The following is an 18,016-nucleotide window of genomic DNA, read 5'->3' as shown; positions in this document are numbered from 1 at the left end:
TGCATCCCTGCAGGTTTGCTCCCCTACATTCATTCAGGCTTTTCGTCTCACAAACTACTATATTCTCTGTATCTTTAGTTTTAACTCTAAACTTCCAGTTTGCTGTTTTACATTAATGGCACTTATTGTAAAAAAAACCAACAAAAACAAACAAACAAACAAATAAATCAAAAAGAGAACATTTAGGCACAGAAAACCATGATCTGCCTTTCACCTCTGCAGCTGCATAGATGTCTACCAGGTCCCAAGCCATGGCCGTGCTCTGGAATTCCGGGCCACAGCCCCTTGAGGACTCGGCTTCTTTATTTTTATGATTAATAAAGCTAGTTTTCAGCTAAGAAGGAAAGACTCAGCTATTTCCAATGGATCAATCGGGGTATTAGTACATTTTGGTTCTTGGATCTACTGCAACTGAGACGCAAAGAACCACCACGGTTCCATTAGCCTACCTGTATGTACGGAAAACGTTTTTCATGTGGTCTCTGCCCGTCCCCTCCCTCCACCTCAGCACATCACAGAGGACTGAAAAGGCAACGCAAAAGTGCAGAACGACAGTATGTTCCAGGTCCTCAAGTCAGTGAGAGACAACGATTCACATCTGATTTGTCTTTTCATTCTGGGAGCCATCTGGCCTAACAAAATGATGCTCCTGGTGTGTTTTTTCTATTTTTCTGAAAAAATAAACCACTAAAAATTTGCCATCGTTCTAAATTTCATCATGCAAGCTGGCCATGCCTTCTTGAACAAACCGTGCAACCCATGTCCCTGTCAATTCAACCACATAAGTTACTCCACTAACCAAACCCTCTATTAAGTAACTCGGAGAGGCGGAGGGAGAGAACCCATTGGAAGCATTTACTGTTTGGAAGGAAACGGAGCGGCTCCAAAGGGATCGAACTCTAGCGCCTGTTGCTGCTGGCTCTGCGCACTCTGCACAACCAGTTCAGTGAAGGGCACTGCACCAAAGTCATCGGTTTTCAGCCCATCACCCCCATGAATGGCTCCATGCAAAGAGCTCTGCCTAGGTCTACCAGCCACCACTACTGTGCCGTGATCCCCGCGGTTGTCACCAAACCCTTGATGCTGGGGATGCCGCATCAAGTCCGGCGGATGGAAAGGTTTCGCTCCGAAAGGATCCAGCAGACTCTCATCCGTCTGCAGAGGGTTGGTTCGATCTTTGCTGTCAGTCAACGCAACGCTGATGTTCTCTTTGGAGTCCGAGATAGTCAGGAACTCGTTGCTGCTCTGCGAGTCCCTGCGGCCCGCTTTCTTGTGCCTGCGAGCTCTCTCAGGGGTGCGGTAGCTCGGTTTCAACGCCTTCTTCGTGGTGGTCGGGGTGCCGTGGTGGCGCTTTCCATTGTTCTTCGAGACCTCCTGTTTCATGCGCCTTTGGCGGGAAGAAAGCTTCTGCAGGTTACGCTGCTGTTTCACCTTCTGCTGCTGACTCCCTGTGATCTCTTCAAAAGGAACCAGCCCAAACAGGTCCTCTTTACTCCCACCGGTCTTGGGGAGAAGGGAAGGCTGAAATGGGGTGCAGCCAAAAATATCGACACTCCGTGGAGAGGTGGGGGAGAGCAGAGCCTCAGTTCCCACCAGCTGGCCGTCTTGCTGAGACGCCTTTTTGCTGAAGGGGGCTTTTGTGAACACATCGAAGTCATCCTGCTCTTGGTTCAGGCTGGCAAAAACCACCTGAGAAGAGACATCTTTGTCCGTTCTCTCTTTTGCCTGAGGCTGCAGGGTAAAAAAGGGCACTGCCCCAAACACATCAAATTCTTGGCCAGGGTTCACCTTCATGACAGTACTTGGCACCTCAGACGAGGACATACGCAGTGAACCGGCTTCTTTCACTTCACCACTGCCCACACCATCTCTGAACCTACTGCCCAGGAGCCCATCCACAGATTTTTGCTTGGTACGATCAGAATCAGAGTCAGAACTTTGCTTCTCTTCCTCCTCTTCCTCCACCTCTTCCTCAGAGTCCATGAGCAGAGGCCGGTGGCCTAAATTCTCTGGTTCTGTATCATTGTCATCATTGAAGTCTCCATTCTCTCCTTGCAAGACTTCCTCATCCTCCTGTTCTTCTTCTTCTTCACTGCTCTTGGGAGAAGGAGGATCAGATTCAAAATCACTCTCTGACTCGTCACCACCTTTGGTCACTTGTCCCTCTGCAGTTTTCCTCCCTGCCCGGGGATCTCTAAAAGCATGGCTCAGTTTTCCAGCCTTGGTTGGGGTCCCTAAGTTATCTCCCGGATTGCTGGCTGAGTTATCCGCTTGTTTTCCAGGGGAACCTGCAGGTCCGAAGAAAAATGCAAAACAAAACATGAAATACACTCTTCAAGTCAACATTTGCTCCACACACGCCACAGCCAGACATACCAAGACTTGATGCAAGCTTATATTCTGTATTTACTGAGGCAAGTGAGGTGCAATCAGATCTAGTAATTCCAACACCACCCATAAAACTGACCAATGGTCAGACCTTCTGGCTTTACCCCCTCAAAGACAAGATGTCTAGAACTACACGGGCATGAAGGGGGGACCAACAGACACAGGTGATCTCCAGAGCCAGCCTGGTAAACGCTCAGTGGGCAGCCGCTCTTCTCCAGGAAAACAGGAAGCAGTATGCTTGAAAGATTTTAAGCTGGTTTTTTGGTTGTTTTGTTGTAGTTTTTTTTGGTTGGTTGGTTGGTTGGGTTTTTTTTAAAGTGGACAACCTATTTCTTGAAGTGCTTCTGCTCTGACAAATTTATTGCTCTAGTCATGGAAACAGCACAGGGAAAGAAAAAGTATTTAGCTATTTCAGTTATTTCACTTCAAATCTTGGGTACTTCACGGCAACAGCAGAGCTCCGAGGGCTCTGCTCTGCTGGCCCACCAACCCATCTGCTGCCCACTTCCCCTACACCAGGGAGCAAGTGCACCTTGTTGAGAAACACATGCCTTAAGGCTGCCTTTTGGAACGGTTCTCTGAGATGGTGTGGAGGTTCCTACCACACAGTCAGATACACACGGCAATACTGACAAATTCCATGTCGTTTCAGAAGGGGAACGAGCACATGACACCCCGTTAGTCCCCAGCCCTTCCTCTCCCGAGCTTTCACAGCACAAGACAATCCTACTCAACGTGTCCAAGACAATTAGGTTCCTCTAAGGCCTATTAAAATCAGGGACTGGGCGAGAGAGAAGTTGGTTGCAGTCCAACCTGCAGAGAAGATGACATGAGGTCACCACCCCTCTGTCCTGCCCTCGAGGGCAGCAGCTCCTTACAGCAGCTGAAGCAGTGGGACCTGGGGCCTGCCAAAAGCCCCACCACAGGTCCAGGCTTTGGGGGTTTTTGCCTCCCTAGTGTGTTTTAAGGCACACAAAGGGAAAGGCACAAGGCAACAAGCCCTGTGGGGAGACAGCAAGGTCATCAGCTAACATCGCTACACGAAACAGAGATGCCGCAGCACGGATGTCTTCCAACACATCTCTTGGTTCGAAATAGTCCCTCCCTCCCTCCCATCAGGACTGATGCTCGTAATTTGGTAACATAAACCCCACTGAGAATTAAGCTTGATGGTCGCTGCCGTTTGGTCATTTGAGGTCTCCCCAAGCGCTCCCCCTCGGTTACAGCAGAACCGGCCTCTCTCCCCCAGGGCCTTCTCCACCAATAAAGCCGCCAGAGCACACACTGTGACAGAGCACACACTGTGACAGTGCACACACTGTGACAGCAACACTCGAGAAGTTATTTGATTTGGTTTTTTTTAAAGCAATACTTGCCTGGGCATGTCAAGCTTAGAGAATGCCTTTTTCTGTAGTGGAACTGAAGCTCCACATTCAGCCCCTTCTAACTTCTAGTGTAGCTATTCAGGCAGAAAAAAAGCCGTTGCTTTAACTTAAATTTGAGGGAAGCGTTGTCTTGTTTGGTTCTAAGTAGTATCTGTCAGTTCAGTTTCGCTACGGGAAGGAAATTTATCTATTCTTTTTACTCCGACACCTTCATCCCTTCTCTTCACTACCTGACAACTAGAGCCAAGTGACCAATTCACTGATGGCTCCTTCATGAGGTAGAAATATCAGGAGCAATAAAGACTTTGCAGCAGTAAACAAAAGAGGTGGCAAAAGCGGATAGCCCAGATGAGCCTGCACAGTGCCATCCGTGCGGCACTCACCCAACTTACGCAAAACATGTTGAACCCCGCTGCTGCACAGAGATGTTTTCAGGAGCGCAACCAACTGCGGTATTCCCATTTGAAGAGAATGAGGAGCAGGCAGAACAAAACACTTGGACTCAGCTGCTGCAAGTCTACTTGCTCTTGAGATGTCCTTTTCCCTAGGACACAGGTCACACGGCAGCCACGCTGCTTTACGAATATGGAGTTGAACACGTAACGCTACTAACAGCAATGAGAATTCACGTCTTGTCAGACACAAAACAACTACCGAAAAATGGGGTGCAACACCTCAAGTGAGACTCGATTAGTTACTCCAGGCGGAGCGTTATGTGGGGACCAACCTTGAGAGGGGGACCAGAACGGCCAACCCAACTGTGTTTCTACTTGCACGAGGACGTGGACTGCCAGCCACATTACACTTGCCGAATTGTACCAGTGAGTTCACCATTCCCCACCAGGAATGGTCTCTCCAGCCCCTGACCCACAGCCGGGGACAGCTGCTGGTCCTCAGTCCAGCTGTAGTTAACAACTCTATGCCACAGACTGCCACTCCTCCCACCTAACCAAAACTAACACCTTCCACTTACAGCTTTGTTAAACAATTTCCAAAACTTTATCAACTCCACATGTTCACAGGATTGATAAATCTGGGGATGGAGCTATGCACCAGTCTTTTCTCTGAAAAAGTATCTCCAACCAGAATCCAGCCCGTGACTCCCTCAGTATTGTAGTATACAACATGACCTATCATGTAATTTCTTCTTTCACAAGAAAATTAGCATACAGCTTCCAAGCCAAATCAGTTTTTTTTCTTTCTACACCCTAGTTTAGACCAGAATATTAAGTTTCACATGAAAAGTTGTTCTTTTTAAAAAAGGCATTAATAGCCGATTTCTTCTCGCAGTAGCCATTTCGCTCTTCTGCAATCACACTTCAAATAACCCTCAAAATTGCGCAGCAATATATTTTGTGTATGGATTTAAAAACAAGATGACCAGAATGACTGAAAGCATCAGGTGATTAGGGCTTTGAGCTTGTTCTGCTTTGCTTCTGGTGTCAGATTGCTTCTTATCTACTGTAATTTTAAATACTACATATTTGCTTTACCCAGTAAATTAGAATGTGGATTATTTGGCTGCTTACTTTAGATTTCCCAAAGGTACAGCCTTCACATTGCACTATGTAACCCCCCGTCTTCTAAATCCTGCTGTTCCCAATGTTTACTGAAACACTAGTGTTACCATAAATGCAATTAGATTTAAAAGGAGAAGGAAAAGGAAATATTTCTAGGTTAGACGTTAACACCACTCCCACCTTTTCTGTATGTCAATACCTACACGAGTTTATACTCCCAAAGAACGATTATATTTTTGCATATACTTTTCATATGCAGAAAAGACTCTATCAAGTAATATTCTTTCAAGACAAGAACCGAACCACAGTCTATCTAACGGAACCGACTTCCCTAAAGGTCTCAATATTTGTTAATTGCTGCTACAGTCCACTCACTGCCAAACAAACTGCCAAGGACTCGGACACGACACAAACCCCAACCTCTATCTGCAGCTGCGGACATACTGAACAAGTAGTTTAAGCCACACCATGTTTCTCACGCAGTATCAGACCTCTCCAGACAGAACACACCAAACAGGACTTGACAACACATGGCCAAACACTCAGCGCAGTTTCCCAACCCACTCTCAATGTGTTAGTGCTGCCACACCACCATTCCAACACCTCTTAACCCACCCACCTCTAACTGTTATTCTTGCGGACCATATGCAACAAATGATTTTGGGAATCAACCATCCAGACCACCTCACTTTTAAGGGATCTATATTCGCATCCTAAATTTCCTCTCTCTAGTCTAACAATTGCCATCTCCAGAAGCACAGGGATGAACTCAGGAACGCCGTGGTGGGCAATCCCCGTTGCCGGAGAGGGGTGTCTGACAGCGATGCAGACTACTGTGCTCGCTCTGTGTGCGGCCACGCGTTTTGGTCACATACTTGGAGCTCTGGACCACTCTTCCAGGCCATGCCGAGCACGTTACTCGTTGGCAAAGACAGAAGCATGGAAGGTGCTTGAATAGCTAGCAAGATTATTGCAAATATGAAGTACTTAGTCATTTTTCCAGTATTTTCCAGACAGCAGTCGGTCTTGGCAGTAGTCAGTGTTGCGCTAAGGGCAGAGGGCTCAGCCGGCACACGCAGAATACAGCATGTGACACCCTTTGTGATGGCGAGAATGGGGAAGCGCCCAGGAAAAGGAAGCTTGAACCTGTGCACTTGTATATGTCTGTCCCTGCGCATGAAAAAACCTTTTCTGACATATCTCCATTCTGAAGCCACTCAAAGATAGCTCAAGCGTATTTATTTTTCCAGCCGCAACATCATCTCAGCACCAGGCAATTAACTGCCTATTAGCTCATCAGCTCCCAACCCCTCATTTCACTACAAATGATTTCGGAACAGGGTTTCTGCATTCCTAGCTCTTTAGCCCTGAATATTACTTTTTTATCACAGCAGGAAATTTATGTTACTGTATTGTATGCAGACTCAGAATTATCAAAAAGACAATGAATTTTGCGCCCAAGCTGTAGTAACAGCCCAATATTATTAAAATTTCAGACCCAGCACGTAAGACCCTACAGGTACAACCTCAACAGGCACGCAAGGGGCACGCAGCCGGTGATGCTGGGAGCTGCCACTGCTCCTGATTCACAGTTTTGAAGAAAACATTTTTATTTCTGAACTATTTAAAGAATGATGCCCTCAGTGCTTCCCCATATTCATCCATCAGGAAAGATCAAGTATCTTGCTTTATTCTTCCATTTGCGTTGAGGTGTTATAAAGAAACAGAGGCACCTGCTCCAAGCAGACATTAATCTAAAACACCATTCTTAAACACTTTGTAGCTTAACATAGCCAAACCTTACGGAAGAAACAGTCTCTGCACAGACCTTCTCATCAGCAGTGTCTTTGTTTGGTTCAGTCGCAATGACAGGGAGAAAATAGCAGCAGACTTGGGTCAAAACCGAAGAAACAAACATATCCTCAATAGAGCTACTTGTTTTCAACCCATGACAGAAATGTTTTGTTTTTCCAACACTACAGTTCCCCTTCTTTCACGCCTAAGAAAGTTAGCAAACTGAATAAACACAAAGAGCACTACAAACAGAACCAATACCCCAAAAGGGAAAATTCCTCCGTTAATGACAATTTAATGCTCTGGCCAAACAGATTTCAAAAATGAGGTGTTCTGTCACATTGATTTCATGCAATCTTCTCAACTTGAACTACTGCAGAGGCTGTTCAGATATATATTTATACCATAAAGCAGCAAAATGTTGAGTAACATCTGTTTGTAATGTACTGTTCAGATTACTACACTTCTAATCAGGTTTGCATCTTGTAGAGGACAATTGTTCTTCGCTCAAATGTAAGGCAGGTGGAACATCTTTAATCGTATAAGAAGATCCCAATCTTCAAGGAAATTTTCTGTTCTGATGTTCTTTTTCGAGACATCCGATTATAAGAGGATGAATTCCCCCTAACAACCGCAGTAATTACATGCCTTCTGCTGGTTCATCATTTCAGGGTATTGCGGGGGTGGCGGAAGAGTGGGGCGTAAGGGCTTTAAGCTTGCTTCGAATTGGTAGCATACTGCCACCATCATTTCAGAACAATTTGCCACATGTCAGGCCCATGGATTACCCGCATGCTGCAACTAAATCTGCACTACTTCTTTGACAACAGCCAGAGCAGCAGCTGCTGAATATCGTAATGGATTTACAGTGCTTACCACCTTTATTTTCAAGAACAAAAATGGGAGAACATGGCACTTATGCCTGGCATCTCCTCCTTAGCCACTCTTTCAAATAAGTAGTCTACAGGTTGAAGCATGTTATTAAAAAAAAAAAAAGAGTGCAAAGTGACAGGGATTGCTTTAAGATTAAAAAAAAAAAAAATAATAAAAAAAAATAGTAAATAATAAAATCCCTGAATCATTTTGGAGAGTAAAAGCACAGCACCATCACCGCCCACACATACTTATTCTTGTGATGTGTGAGTAAGTTCAATTTACTTTGGAAGCATTATCTAGAAAAACTAAAGTGTAGAGATTGTCTCGATACAGAGTAAGATGCTGAACCTGCACTCAGCAAGTAGTATGAACAATACCTGAAACCATAGCCCAGGAGAGGTTACGAAGGAACATAAGCAATATTTTCAGTGAGTACAAATATTGGTATGAACTTACTTAATTGTCAAGTTACCTAAAGCTTGAACACTGTACAACAGCCATTTTAAGATGTGGGTCTGGGCATCTTTTAATAAAGAATTCAAGAACATTGAACGCCGAACAAACATGAACTGGTGGCAGAAGCTGCTTTAGTGTCGCAGAGGAAGTCGGCTCCAGTGTTTTTGACTTGTGTTCTCTCGTTTGTTATTTATTGCTGAATTATAGCCAGTTGTGTTTCATTTAAAGCTTCAGACTGCATAGTAGTCCAAGGGCTGCAAAGCCGCAACACACAAACTTGCAGTGGTTTGAAACCTTGTTAGACCCAGTAACCAAACGCATAGTTCTCTCCCACTTTTCTTCATGCCAGAAGAACCCTCTTTGCTGCTGCCACAGGGTGAATGCTACTATCGAGCTACCGCAGCAGAGTCCTTCCAAAGACATATTGTGTCCGAGCCTCCAGCCGATGCCCATTGCGCTGCTCTGTGGCACACAGCTGGTTGGCTTCTGCCACATCCACCCAGCTGGGACTGGTGAGTTACATACATACAAGCAGCACCGCATCTACAGTACAGAAAATAAACTTCACAGACATTCGGTAGAACAATTCAACAGATGACCTGAAGCAGAGCCTTATCCCACTAAGAAGTCAGAAGACAGCTCACTCTAATATTCTCCACAGGAGCAAAAGGTGTAGCAGACAGCTTCACGTCAGCACTTGCGAAGAAATTCCAGTCAGGGTTTACCGACATCTTCTCTTCTCACACAGCCCATCTTTATGATTTTGAGAGTCCCCTCAAATCTTGTATTACTTCTCTGAATTCCAGTATTAAGCTGAGAGAAGCAAAAGGCCCAGTTTAACCCCAGAAAAAAATAGTGTAAACAAACATAAAATGGCAAAACGCCACTGAGTTCAACCCAACAGCAAACTGTATTATATTCATAATTCCATCTTATAATATGAAGATAACAGAAAACACAAGTCTCTTCTGAGTTTCCAAAACACTCAACTTGAAGTTAACAAAGGCTGTTACAACACAAGCTGGTTAACACACACCCGAATGAAAAGCTTCCATTCCAAAATGCTGACCAAAGGAGCCAGTTTTTCCACTGTCACCATCCAGCGTTTCAGGCATTCACGAACCACAATCTGTTTTCCAGATGTTAGGTGCCTGTCCTACATGCCCGTCACTGGCTATCCAACTGTGCTTTCTTCTTTTCCAAAGGAAGTATGCAATGTTAGTTTTATTTCTATCAGATTGAGCACTGGAACTGTTCCTCAAGCCAGTTTTCTCTTCCAGGCATCTCAAGATCTAAGCCATTACTGTTTTCCACAAACATTTAGGCATAGAAGAGTGTGTATATCAACTTTACATGTAGTACTTGTGAAAACACAGTTAAGAGGATAAACACCAAGCACGAGTAACCCTAAGCGCTGCTACACTGTGTTCCTATCAACAGATAACAGTTCCTATTATCCGATAATACATTAGTTCATTTCACACAGCTCTTGTCACGCTACGCTGAGGGCAAAGTGACATCCATCTTGTTGCTGGCTCTCCATTCCCACCTGAGAAGAATAAGCACGGAAGCTTTGACAGATAAGAAGCCTTAGTCCGTCCGGCTCCAGGTTCTCCTTCCCGGTGATCCTTGCAGCAGCAGCGGCTTGAGAAGCACTCAGCTCCACAGGGCGAACCCCAAGGGCTCACAGCTCTCAGCAACCCAGAGTCCTTTCCAGCGACGGTAAAAGGTTTCACATCTCCACCGCTGCACTGCACTTGTGTCACCTTCCCGGACACGTGTAAAGGTACCTGATAGCACTCATTTTGCTGGACTCCCAGCTCCTGATGTTAAGCTGTTGAGTCAAAAGTTGATACACGGATCTTCTGCTTCTTGCTGCTATCTCACGTCAGGCAATAGAAATTAGTTTAATCAAATGCTGCTTTCAGCAGAGAACACATAAGCCTCCAAAGTAAAAGAAATACTCTGGATGACTACTCAGCTACAGTCCATATACAACGTTTATGAACCTGAGACCGATGTCAGACAGCAAAAAAACCACAGCAGAAAAAGATCACAGTCCCAACTCAAGGTTGTTAATACAGCAGAACACATCTTCAATAGGAACTGTCACTTTAAGTAAGTTTTTCTCTTTTTATTTTAAATAGCTTGTATTGTCAACATTTAATCTTATCATAATTCAACAAGTCAAAACCAGAGAGAACATATTATACAGAAATCTTAAGTACAAGTAGCAATCAAAATATTAAAGACTTTTGTCATTTGTCCTAGAAAGTCCTGAACTAAAAATAAAATATGCCTATGTCCACACCATTCTCCTTTCCTTAGTTGTCTTACAACACCTCATTTCAAGACATTTCGAATAATAATTCCGTGGACAAAACAAACCAGCTTTTGAAAGATGTATCTTCAGATTTAAAGACTTCTCCTATCAGATTTGTTTAAGCGTAGTTCACTGTTAACATAGAATTAAAAATACCTTCCTTGAAGTCAAGCCAGTACGCACACTTGTTGAAATTCCAGTTAGGAGTCAGTAGAAAAAGGGCTACTGAGAAACGCGTTTTGTTTTTTCCAATGAAACACGCAACAATTGACAACCCACCCCACATTTCTCAAGCAGTCTGGCTTTTCAGCCATGACTGAACTAGGGTTCCCCCTCACCCCTTAGGAGAAGGCATCTCCCCTTATATTTTAGTACGTCAAAAATTAAAGCTTGTATTCGAAGCAACAAAAATAAAACATATGACATAATACAACCTGGCCATTCATTACAATCTAAGCTATATTACAACTATCTGAAAAACAGCAATGAGCAAATACATTTTTAAGACATAAGGTGAAGAAATAAGAAAAATAATCCCTAGAGACATGGGTACGAACACTCAAGAGAGGAGACGAAGCACTTGATAGCCTCCATCTCAGATCAAATGTAACTATTACTGTTCATCTTGCTTGTGAATTTAGGCTGAGCTATAAAACAAAGCAACCTCTTTAATGAAGACTTTAGAGTAAATCCTTCCAAACGCCCACCCGTAGACTGCACCTATAGAGCAAACATTTCTTCATGCCGCTTTCGCGTTGTATTGAACTACTGAATATTAACGGGATGACACGAGGCAAACTTGTCTTTTCTGAATCAGCAGAACAAAACCAGAAACTAGGAACAGAGAAAGAGACCGAGCAGAATTAAATCAAGTCTTCCTAACAACTGGAGCAGACAGGGATGCAGAGGTATTGTTACAAATTGCCTTGCAGAATACACCAGCGTTATCCTATTTGCTCTTCGCCACGCACAGCGCAGGAGTGGTTGTGAGCGCTCAGCAGCCCTTCTAGGCTGTCCTCAGGAACGCAAGGTGAACCCGAAAGGAAACACAGATGCTAACTTAGAGTGACCCCAAGTAATTTATTTTAAGGCATGTTATCTGAGCTTTTTAACCTCTGTAAGAATGGGTTTTAGAAGTCGCATTAAGGCACCTTTATCACATAAGCACTCTCAACGAAGTTTTGGCAGGAATCTAAGTGACTCGATAAGTAATTGAAGCCATTTTTACCATTTAACTGTCATGCAGGCTTTACTTCACCACAGGTACCGCAAAAATGATTAAAGCACTCATCAAAGAAGTGTTAAAACTGGCAATTAAGTTGCAGGATGATGCAGTTTTACAATCACAGACAATGTTCACATACATAATGATTTTTACTTCCATCCAAAGTATAAATAGCCAAAAGTGAACTGAAACAGAGTAATGAACATTCATCCCACCTCCCTCAACGTACAGATCACATCAGATATTGTTCGTTTTGATTCAGTTCGCACCAAAACTATGCACTATATGCAGCGGAAGCTTACAGTCTTAACTTGGCAGGAGAACCGAGCTAGAAGACACAGCATGACTTGGAAGCAGATTACAAGGAACTAGCAAAATTTGGTCTTAGCAATAAATTTGTCTTTAGCAAAAGCACTTCTGGTTCTGCTCAAGTGATTCCCACTGCACTGGTCCAATGTGTTTGCACCGTGAAGACTTCGTAGTCTGTACACAGTACCAGTACCAGGAATGGGATGCAGAAGTATTTCTTAATTGGAGGTAATCAACATACTAAACATCTCTTCAGCCCATCCACTGTCATGAAGCAGCCAACACCTTTATCATTCTTTGGTCATTTAACCGGATGTACATACTTCAACAAATACATACATATATATATGTACATATGCATACATATATATAGGAGGTAGTGATGCTACAGATGTAACTTGCCTGGGTGAGAAATGAAAGGAACAGAACCAAAGGGATCCTCAGGAGGATTTTTCTGTGGAGCAGAATGTGGCTCCACATTCTTATCTGAAGATGCTCTCCTGTCCACCAGCCTGTCTGTAAAAAACAAAATGGAACAGAACAAAAAATAAAATAAAATAAAAATGGCATGTCTTATGCCTACACAAAGATATCTACTGTATGGGGTGAGGGAGGAACATCCTCTCGATTAGGGCTCGTGGTGGATGTTCTAAAGACGTCCTACATCTCGAACTCATACTTCTCGCTCATTCAGGAAAATTCACCTGCACAGACCTATTGTTAACCCCATCCCACGAGCAGCACGGATTTCACTATGGAATGCTTTAAATAAGGTTCCTTCTTTTATGTTATATGCAGCCTATTCACTCCGTAATACAAACTACTGGATCTCTGTGCTCTTGAGTTTCTGAAGTCAGAATCACTATGCTCATCTAATAGACAAAATCATTCTTTTTACGCAAGTTTTGGCCAGCCTTTGCCACAAAGAGAGACAAGTTGACTGCCACAGCAAAACAGCTATGAGTACCTTTTATTTAACATCTGTCAGTAAGTAAAAACAAACTGAGTATAACACACTATAGAGAAATATAGTGTCTGTTTTGTACGGTGTTCAACCCTTAGGAGACTAGTTGTTGGGTTTTTTTTAAGTACACGTACAAAATCGTTTTAACACAGGCAAAAATTCAAAGTAGTACTAACAGTAAGAACAAGTTTTTCTGTCCAAGGTCATATTGGTGCCAATTTCAGATCCAGCCCACCCAGGCCAAGCATCACATTGCAACTCGGGAGGGTCCAGCAAGCCCCATCAGCCATTTAATATCACCCTGCGACACAGTGTTCCCTCTTCAGCAAACATCCTACACCCCCTGTGCTAAAGACACGGCATTTTGCTCGCCCCTTCTTTCAGCACAAGCAGCTGCTCTCGCAAACGGTCTGCAGCACAACCTTCGTGACAATTCGCCTCTGCGGAGATGCAGCTGAACTGTGCCCTAATTACGTATCAAGCTACCTGCACGTTTGCTATGCAGTCCTTCAATGCAGCAACCAGGAGACTGTCCTAAGGCAACCCCCAGGGACCAGGCAGCAAGCTCATCTCCTTCAGACAGATGCGTATTAACCCTCTGTACAAAGCCCAGGAGTTTTGAAATTACATGCCACTTTTCACAGACAAGTGTTCTGTTTGTATTCGAGCGTCCGTAATGTGAACTCTTTTACTCTTCCCTACCATGAGACTCCCCGAAGAATTACAAGCAGGAGTTATTCCATTACAGCCAACCCCTACTCAAACTATCATCCCAACCGGGGGCTCCCAGTGCAGGAGATGAAGTAGTTGCCCTCACCTCAACACGTATATATTGAAATAGGGAGAGACTGACAGACCCAAACAAAATAACCCTGCAGTGACCCAGCCATGCAGGAAAGGATACTAGCCGAGATGCACGGAAGACTAACAGCTCTGTGTTGTACACCACTGGCTTTGAGCCTTGCAGACAAACAACGGCTGAGCATCGCATCCAACAGCAGCTCTTATTCCTCCGTCTCAGCAGTCATACCCACATTGCTTTGTCTCCTCAGGCAGGAAGGGTTTGGTTTTGGGGGCGTTTTACTCTAGACTAACTTTTAAGAGTGCGACAACTTCAACTACCCTTTAGAGAGCCCCTGCAGATATTGGCACACAAGACTATGCAAGTTCCAGCCCCCAGATGATCATCACATCTCCCAACTTCAGCAGCAGGGCTAGGGATAATGGAAAACAAAATGGATTGCCGTGCTAAATGTGCAATAAAAATTGAAGTGAGCCAATACAAGGTTTCAACTCCTCCATAGCACCTAGGCATATATATACTGGGATACATTTCCCCAGAAACTCAAGTTTATTATTTGTCAATCCATCCAATCTAAGGCTATTAGAAAATGACAACCCATTTTTCCAGTCTTCTGTGGCACAAGTGTCATTTGTCCACCTCGTAACAAGATCCACTCCCTTGATCAGAGACTGTTTGAGAGAAACGAGACAGTGATGGCTTCTCCAGCTTCACACAAGCAGAAGCAGATTCAGCAGGGCTATCAGTATTAGACTTAGTTGTGCTTCAGATACAACTTCCTTTAAAAAAAATCCAATGATTTTTCCCCTCGGTGAACAATCATACAAATGCAGCCCAGACTGCTGCCAGAGACACAATAATGAGCCACGTCGCACAGCAGACCCTTCGATAGAAAAGCGCAGTTATTTAAAACCAGAACCAAGGAATCCAGCTGCTCACACTCCGGTGTCAGGCCCCAGATTCCTCAGGAGACAGTGCCCTCAGGACTTTCTCAAGTGCAAGCAGCACCAGTAGCCAAGGAAAGCCCGAGAAGGGCCACAGCTCTTCCTGCAGAGATGGCCCAGACAGTTCCTTCATACTGCACGTATTGCACATGAGATGGGCACAGAGCTCTGCCGGCTTTGCACCCACAAGTGCCTCTGTTGAAGCACTGTGATCCTTCTGAGCATAACAAGAAACTTCCTGCAATTCAGTGTGAAGGCTACACTGGTGTTTTTTCCCCAGTGAGAAAGCACGCTCGTTTTCTTGTCTTCCATTCCTGCACAGGTTTAGTGGTTACAGGAACTCTCTGCAAGAAATCCATCTCTTCACAATGTTGTCAGAACCTCAGCATCCTATGTTGCTCCTGCACCATCATTAATGCTGACAACAATAACAACAACAGAAACAACAGTGTACACAAAACCCAGGAACCCCACCCTGTACCTCCATACCAAAGTTCCCCACAAAGTCACTCCATTCAGAAATCTGCATTCAATTGCACACTGCATTTCACTGCAGCTGTCAGCTTTGTGCTATGGAAAGTTTCAGCAAGTATAAGGAAGGTATTCTTTTCCATGACTTAGCTCCCTTTTCAAAGGAAAAATGGTTCATCATCACGGAAATACCCACCGCTACACGCACTATGACAGTAAGCTACTGCATGCATGAAGCCAAACGGTAATGTTAGCCTGACAAATTGTGGTGACATCTTGATCCACTAACAAAGGCTGTGTATATTTAATTTCTCGTGTATTACTGTCACAAACACAACAGCTTTAGAAATACTTGACAGATTTAAAATATTTTTAATTTATGTATAAACCATCAGCTCAACAATACAAACCAGGCTTTTGGAAGTGGAAAAAAAGAATTAACGTTTTGAACGCTGCTCAAGACCACATAGCATCACAACAAGACAAACTTACATAACACTGTAAAGGAGTTATGAAGTACAGGACAGCAACCAGGTTTAGTAACATGAAATAAAGCTATTTATCGAAGCTGTATCTTCAATTCTCCTTCCTCTAGATGGCACAGTGATTCACAGCAAACTCAAAAATTGAGCAAGAAAAATTACCTAGCAGTAAACAGCAGTCTTCTCTCCTAAGAGATAACCTACATCTAAAGGGAATTAAGCTTTGATCCTTTAGATACATCTGAGGAAATTCCAGGAAGCACTATACAGTTGAAGAAAATTTTATAGGTGTAAGCCTTAACTGTACAATATACCTCTCAATTTCTCATTAATCCACCTACCTCTACAAAATACCAGGTAGCAAAAATAAGTATAAATACATCTGCTTTGACGGCATAAAAGGCATTAACACTGCAAGGTAAGTTCATACAATCTTTGGCATATCGTCCTTAGTATCAGAGAACAAAATTAAGGGTCTTTGAAGTAGCTATCTCTGTGTACACCCAAACACACATACAGCGAGATTAAAACTAGCAGTGCTCCCCCTCCACTGCACCTCTAACAGAAATCAAGCCAAAAAGCCCAAGAAAAGCTATATCTGTGTCTCATGTAATGCATAAGCAAGCCTGCCATCTAGTGTACTATTGTTCACACAAATAATGGTTTTTATTTCTATTTTTACAGCTTCTGTATTCAAATGACTGCAAACCCCTGATACTGGTTATTACTAAGCACAACTGTGTTGTTATGTTTACTTTTCTGATACAGCATATGAAGTTTATTATCACATCCAGCTCTCCTGTGCACCGCATTATCTTTACTCAGAGGTGAGCCAATAACATGCCTGGGGAGATTTAGTCTTTAAAAACTTAAAGGGTATTTTCACACATGCAGTACAAAAACTGAACAACAGAATCAAAGTGGTCGTTAACTGTACTTTCTGCTGGAGATTTAGAGGCAGCAGTTAGCGGCACCGAGTTCCAAGTTACTGTGTCCTTCACTCAGTCTAAACGTGCACGCACTTCAGCATTTTCACCAAAAGGGCTGTCAAGCACTGGAACAGGCTGCCCAGAGAAGTGGTTGACTCACCGTCCCTGGAGGTATTTAAAACACCTGTAGACATGGTGCTGAAGTACATGCCATAGCGGTGGACTTGCAAGTGGTAAGATCATGTAGTCCAGCTGTTAACCTAAGGGTCTTTTCTAACCGGAACGATCCTATGATTTTCTGTTTCCCCAGCTTCCTATACCCAGCCTACTGAGCTACTCCAGGCAAGCGCATTTCTCGTATACCACTCCCAGCTTTTTTGTAAAGCCACTTCAATTGTGTCCTTGGTCAACATTTTCTTCTGTACTTCAGTTGTTCGAAACACATGGCTTAACCAAATCAATCTCTTAAAACTTACCATAACTACAGTCAGCAGTTCAGCCGTCAGTTAAAGAACCTGCAAATGGGTAATGTTGTGCCGACCTTTTGGTTCAAGCTAACCTCCAGATTCAAGACTGTATTATTTCAAAAGACTTCTCAGGCCTCACTTGGAAGCAGTGTGCATGAAGATACTCAGTTCTACTACTAAATATTTTAAAATTCTAAACTTGCATTTGTAAAGAACGCCTATTTTTCAGCTGGCACAGTAGCTATTTTCCCCAGCTAACAGTACATCATTTTACTGCAAAATGTGCGCAGGCTACATCCACATCTCAGAAGTAGGAGTCTTATTTTAGCAATACAGCATATAAGTGAAAACAATCAACTAGACTTCCACAAAAAAAAACAACCCACAAAAAAAAAAACAACACACAAAAAAAAAACCCCAACAAATAACCCCAAAGAACCAGTCACCAGTTAAGGATTAACAGGTAACATGCACATCTTGTTCAGCCACATTTAATGACAGAAAACCAAGAGAAAATAACACTGAAGGGATAGTATCTTTGGGTTTTGCTTTTTTCTTGTTTTTTTCCCCAATTACTTGCAATTCAGCTTTATTCCATTTTTAATTGCAAGGTACTTGCTGATAGTCAGCCAAATATATACAATCTGTTTCTTGACGTTGTCACATCTTACAAGTCTGACT

The 18,016-nt window shown here is 43.5% G+C and overlaps 1 protein-coding gene across 1 annotated transcript in view; it reads right to left on the bottom strand.

Moving 5' to 3' along the window:
- Positions 1 to 855: 855 nt before the first annotated feature.
- Positions 856 to 18,016, bottom strand: part of BMP2K (BMP2 inducible kinase) — a 35,433-nt gene continuing 18,272 nt past the window's right edge. The window contains exons 14-15 of the mRNA XM_009891504.1: positions 12,679 to 12,792; positions 856 to 2,288 (exon numbers count right to left, since the gene is read on the bottom strand). Coding sequence (XP_009889806.1) covers positions 856 to 2,288; positions 12,679 to 12,792 — 1,547 coding nt within the window. The remainder of the gene's footprint in view (positions 2,289 to 12,678; positions 12,793 to 18,016) is intronic.

The sequence above is a fragment of the Charadrius vociferus genome, unplaced genomic scaffold, assembly GCF_000708025.1.
Source record: "Charadrius vociferus isolate BGI_N301 unplaced genomic scaffold, ASM70802v2 scaffold861, whole genome shotgun sequence".
Classification (NCBI taxonomy): Eukaryota; Metazoa; Chordata; class Aves; order Charadriiformes; family Charadriidae; genus Charadrius; species Charadrius vociferus.
This window is presented reverse-complemented; position numbering and strand designations above follow the sequence as displayed.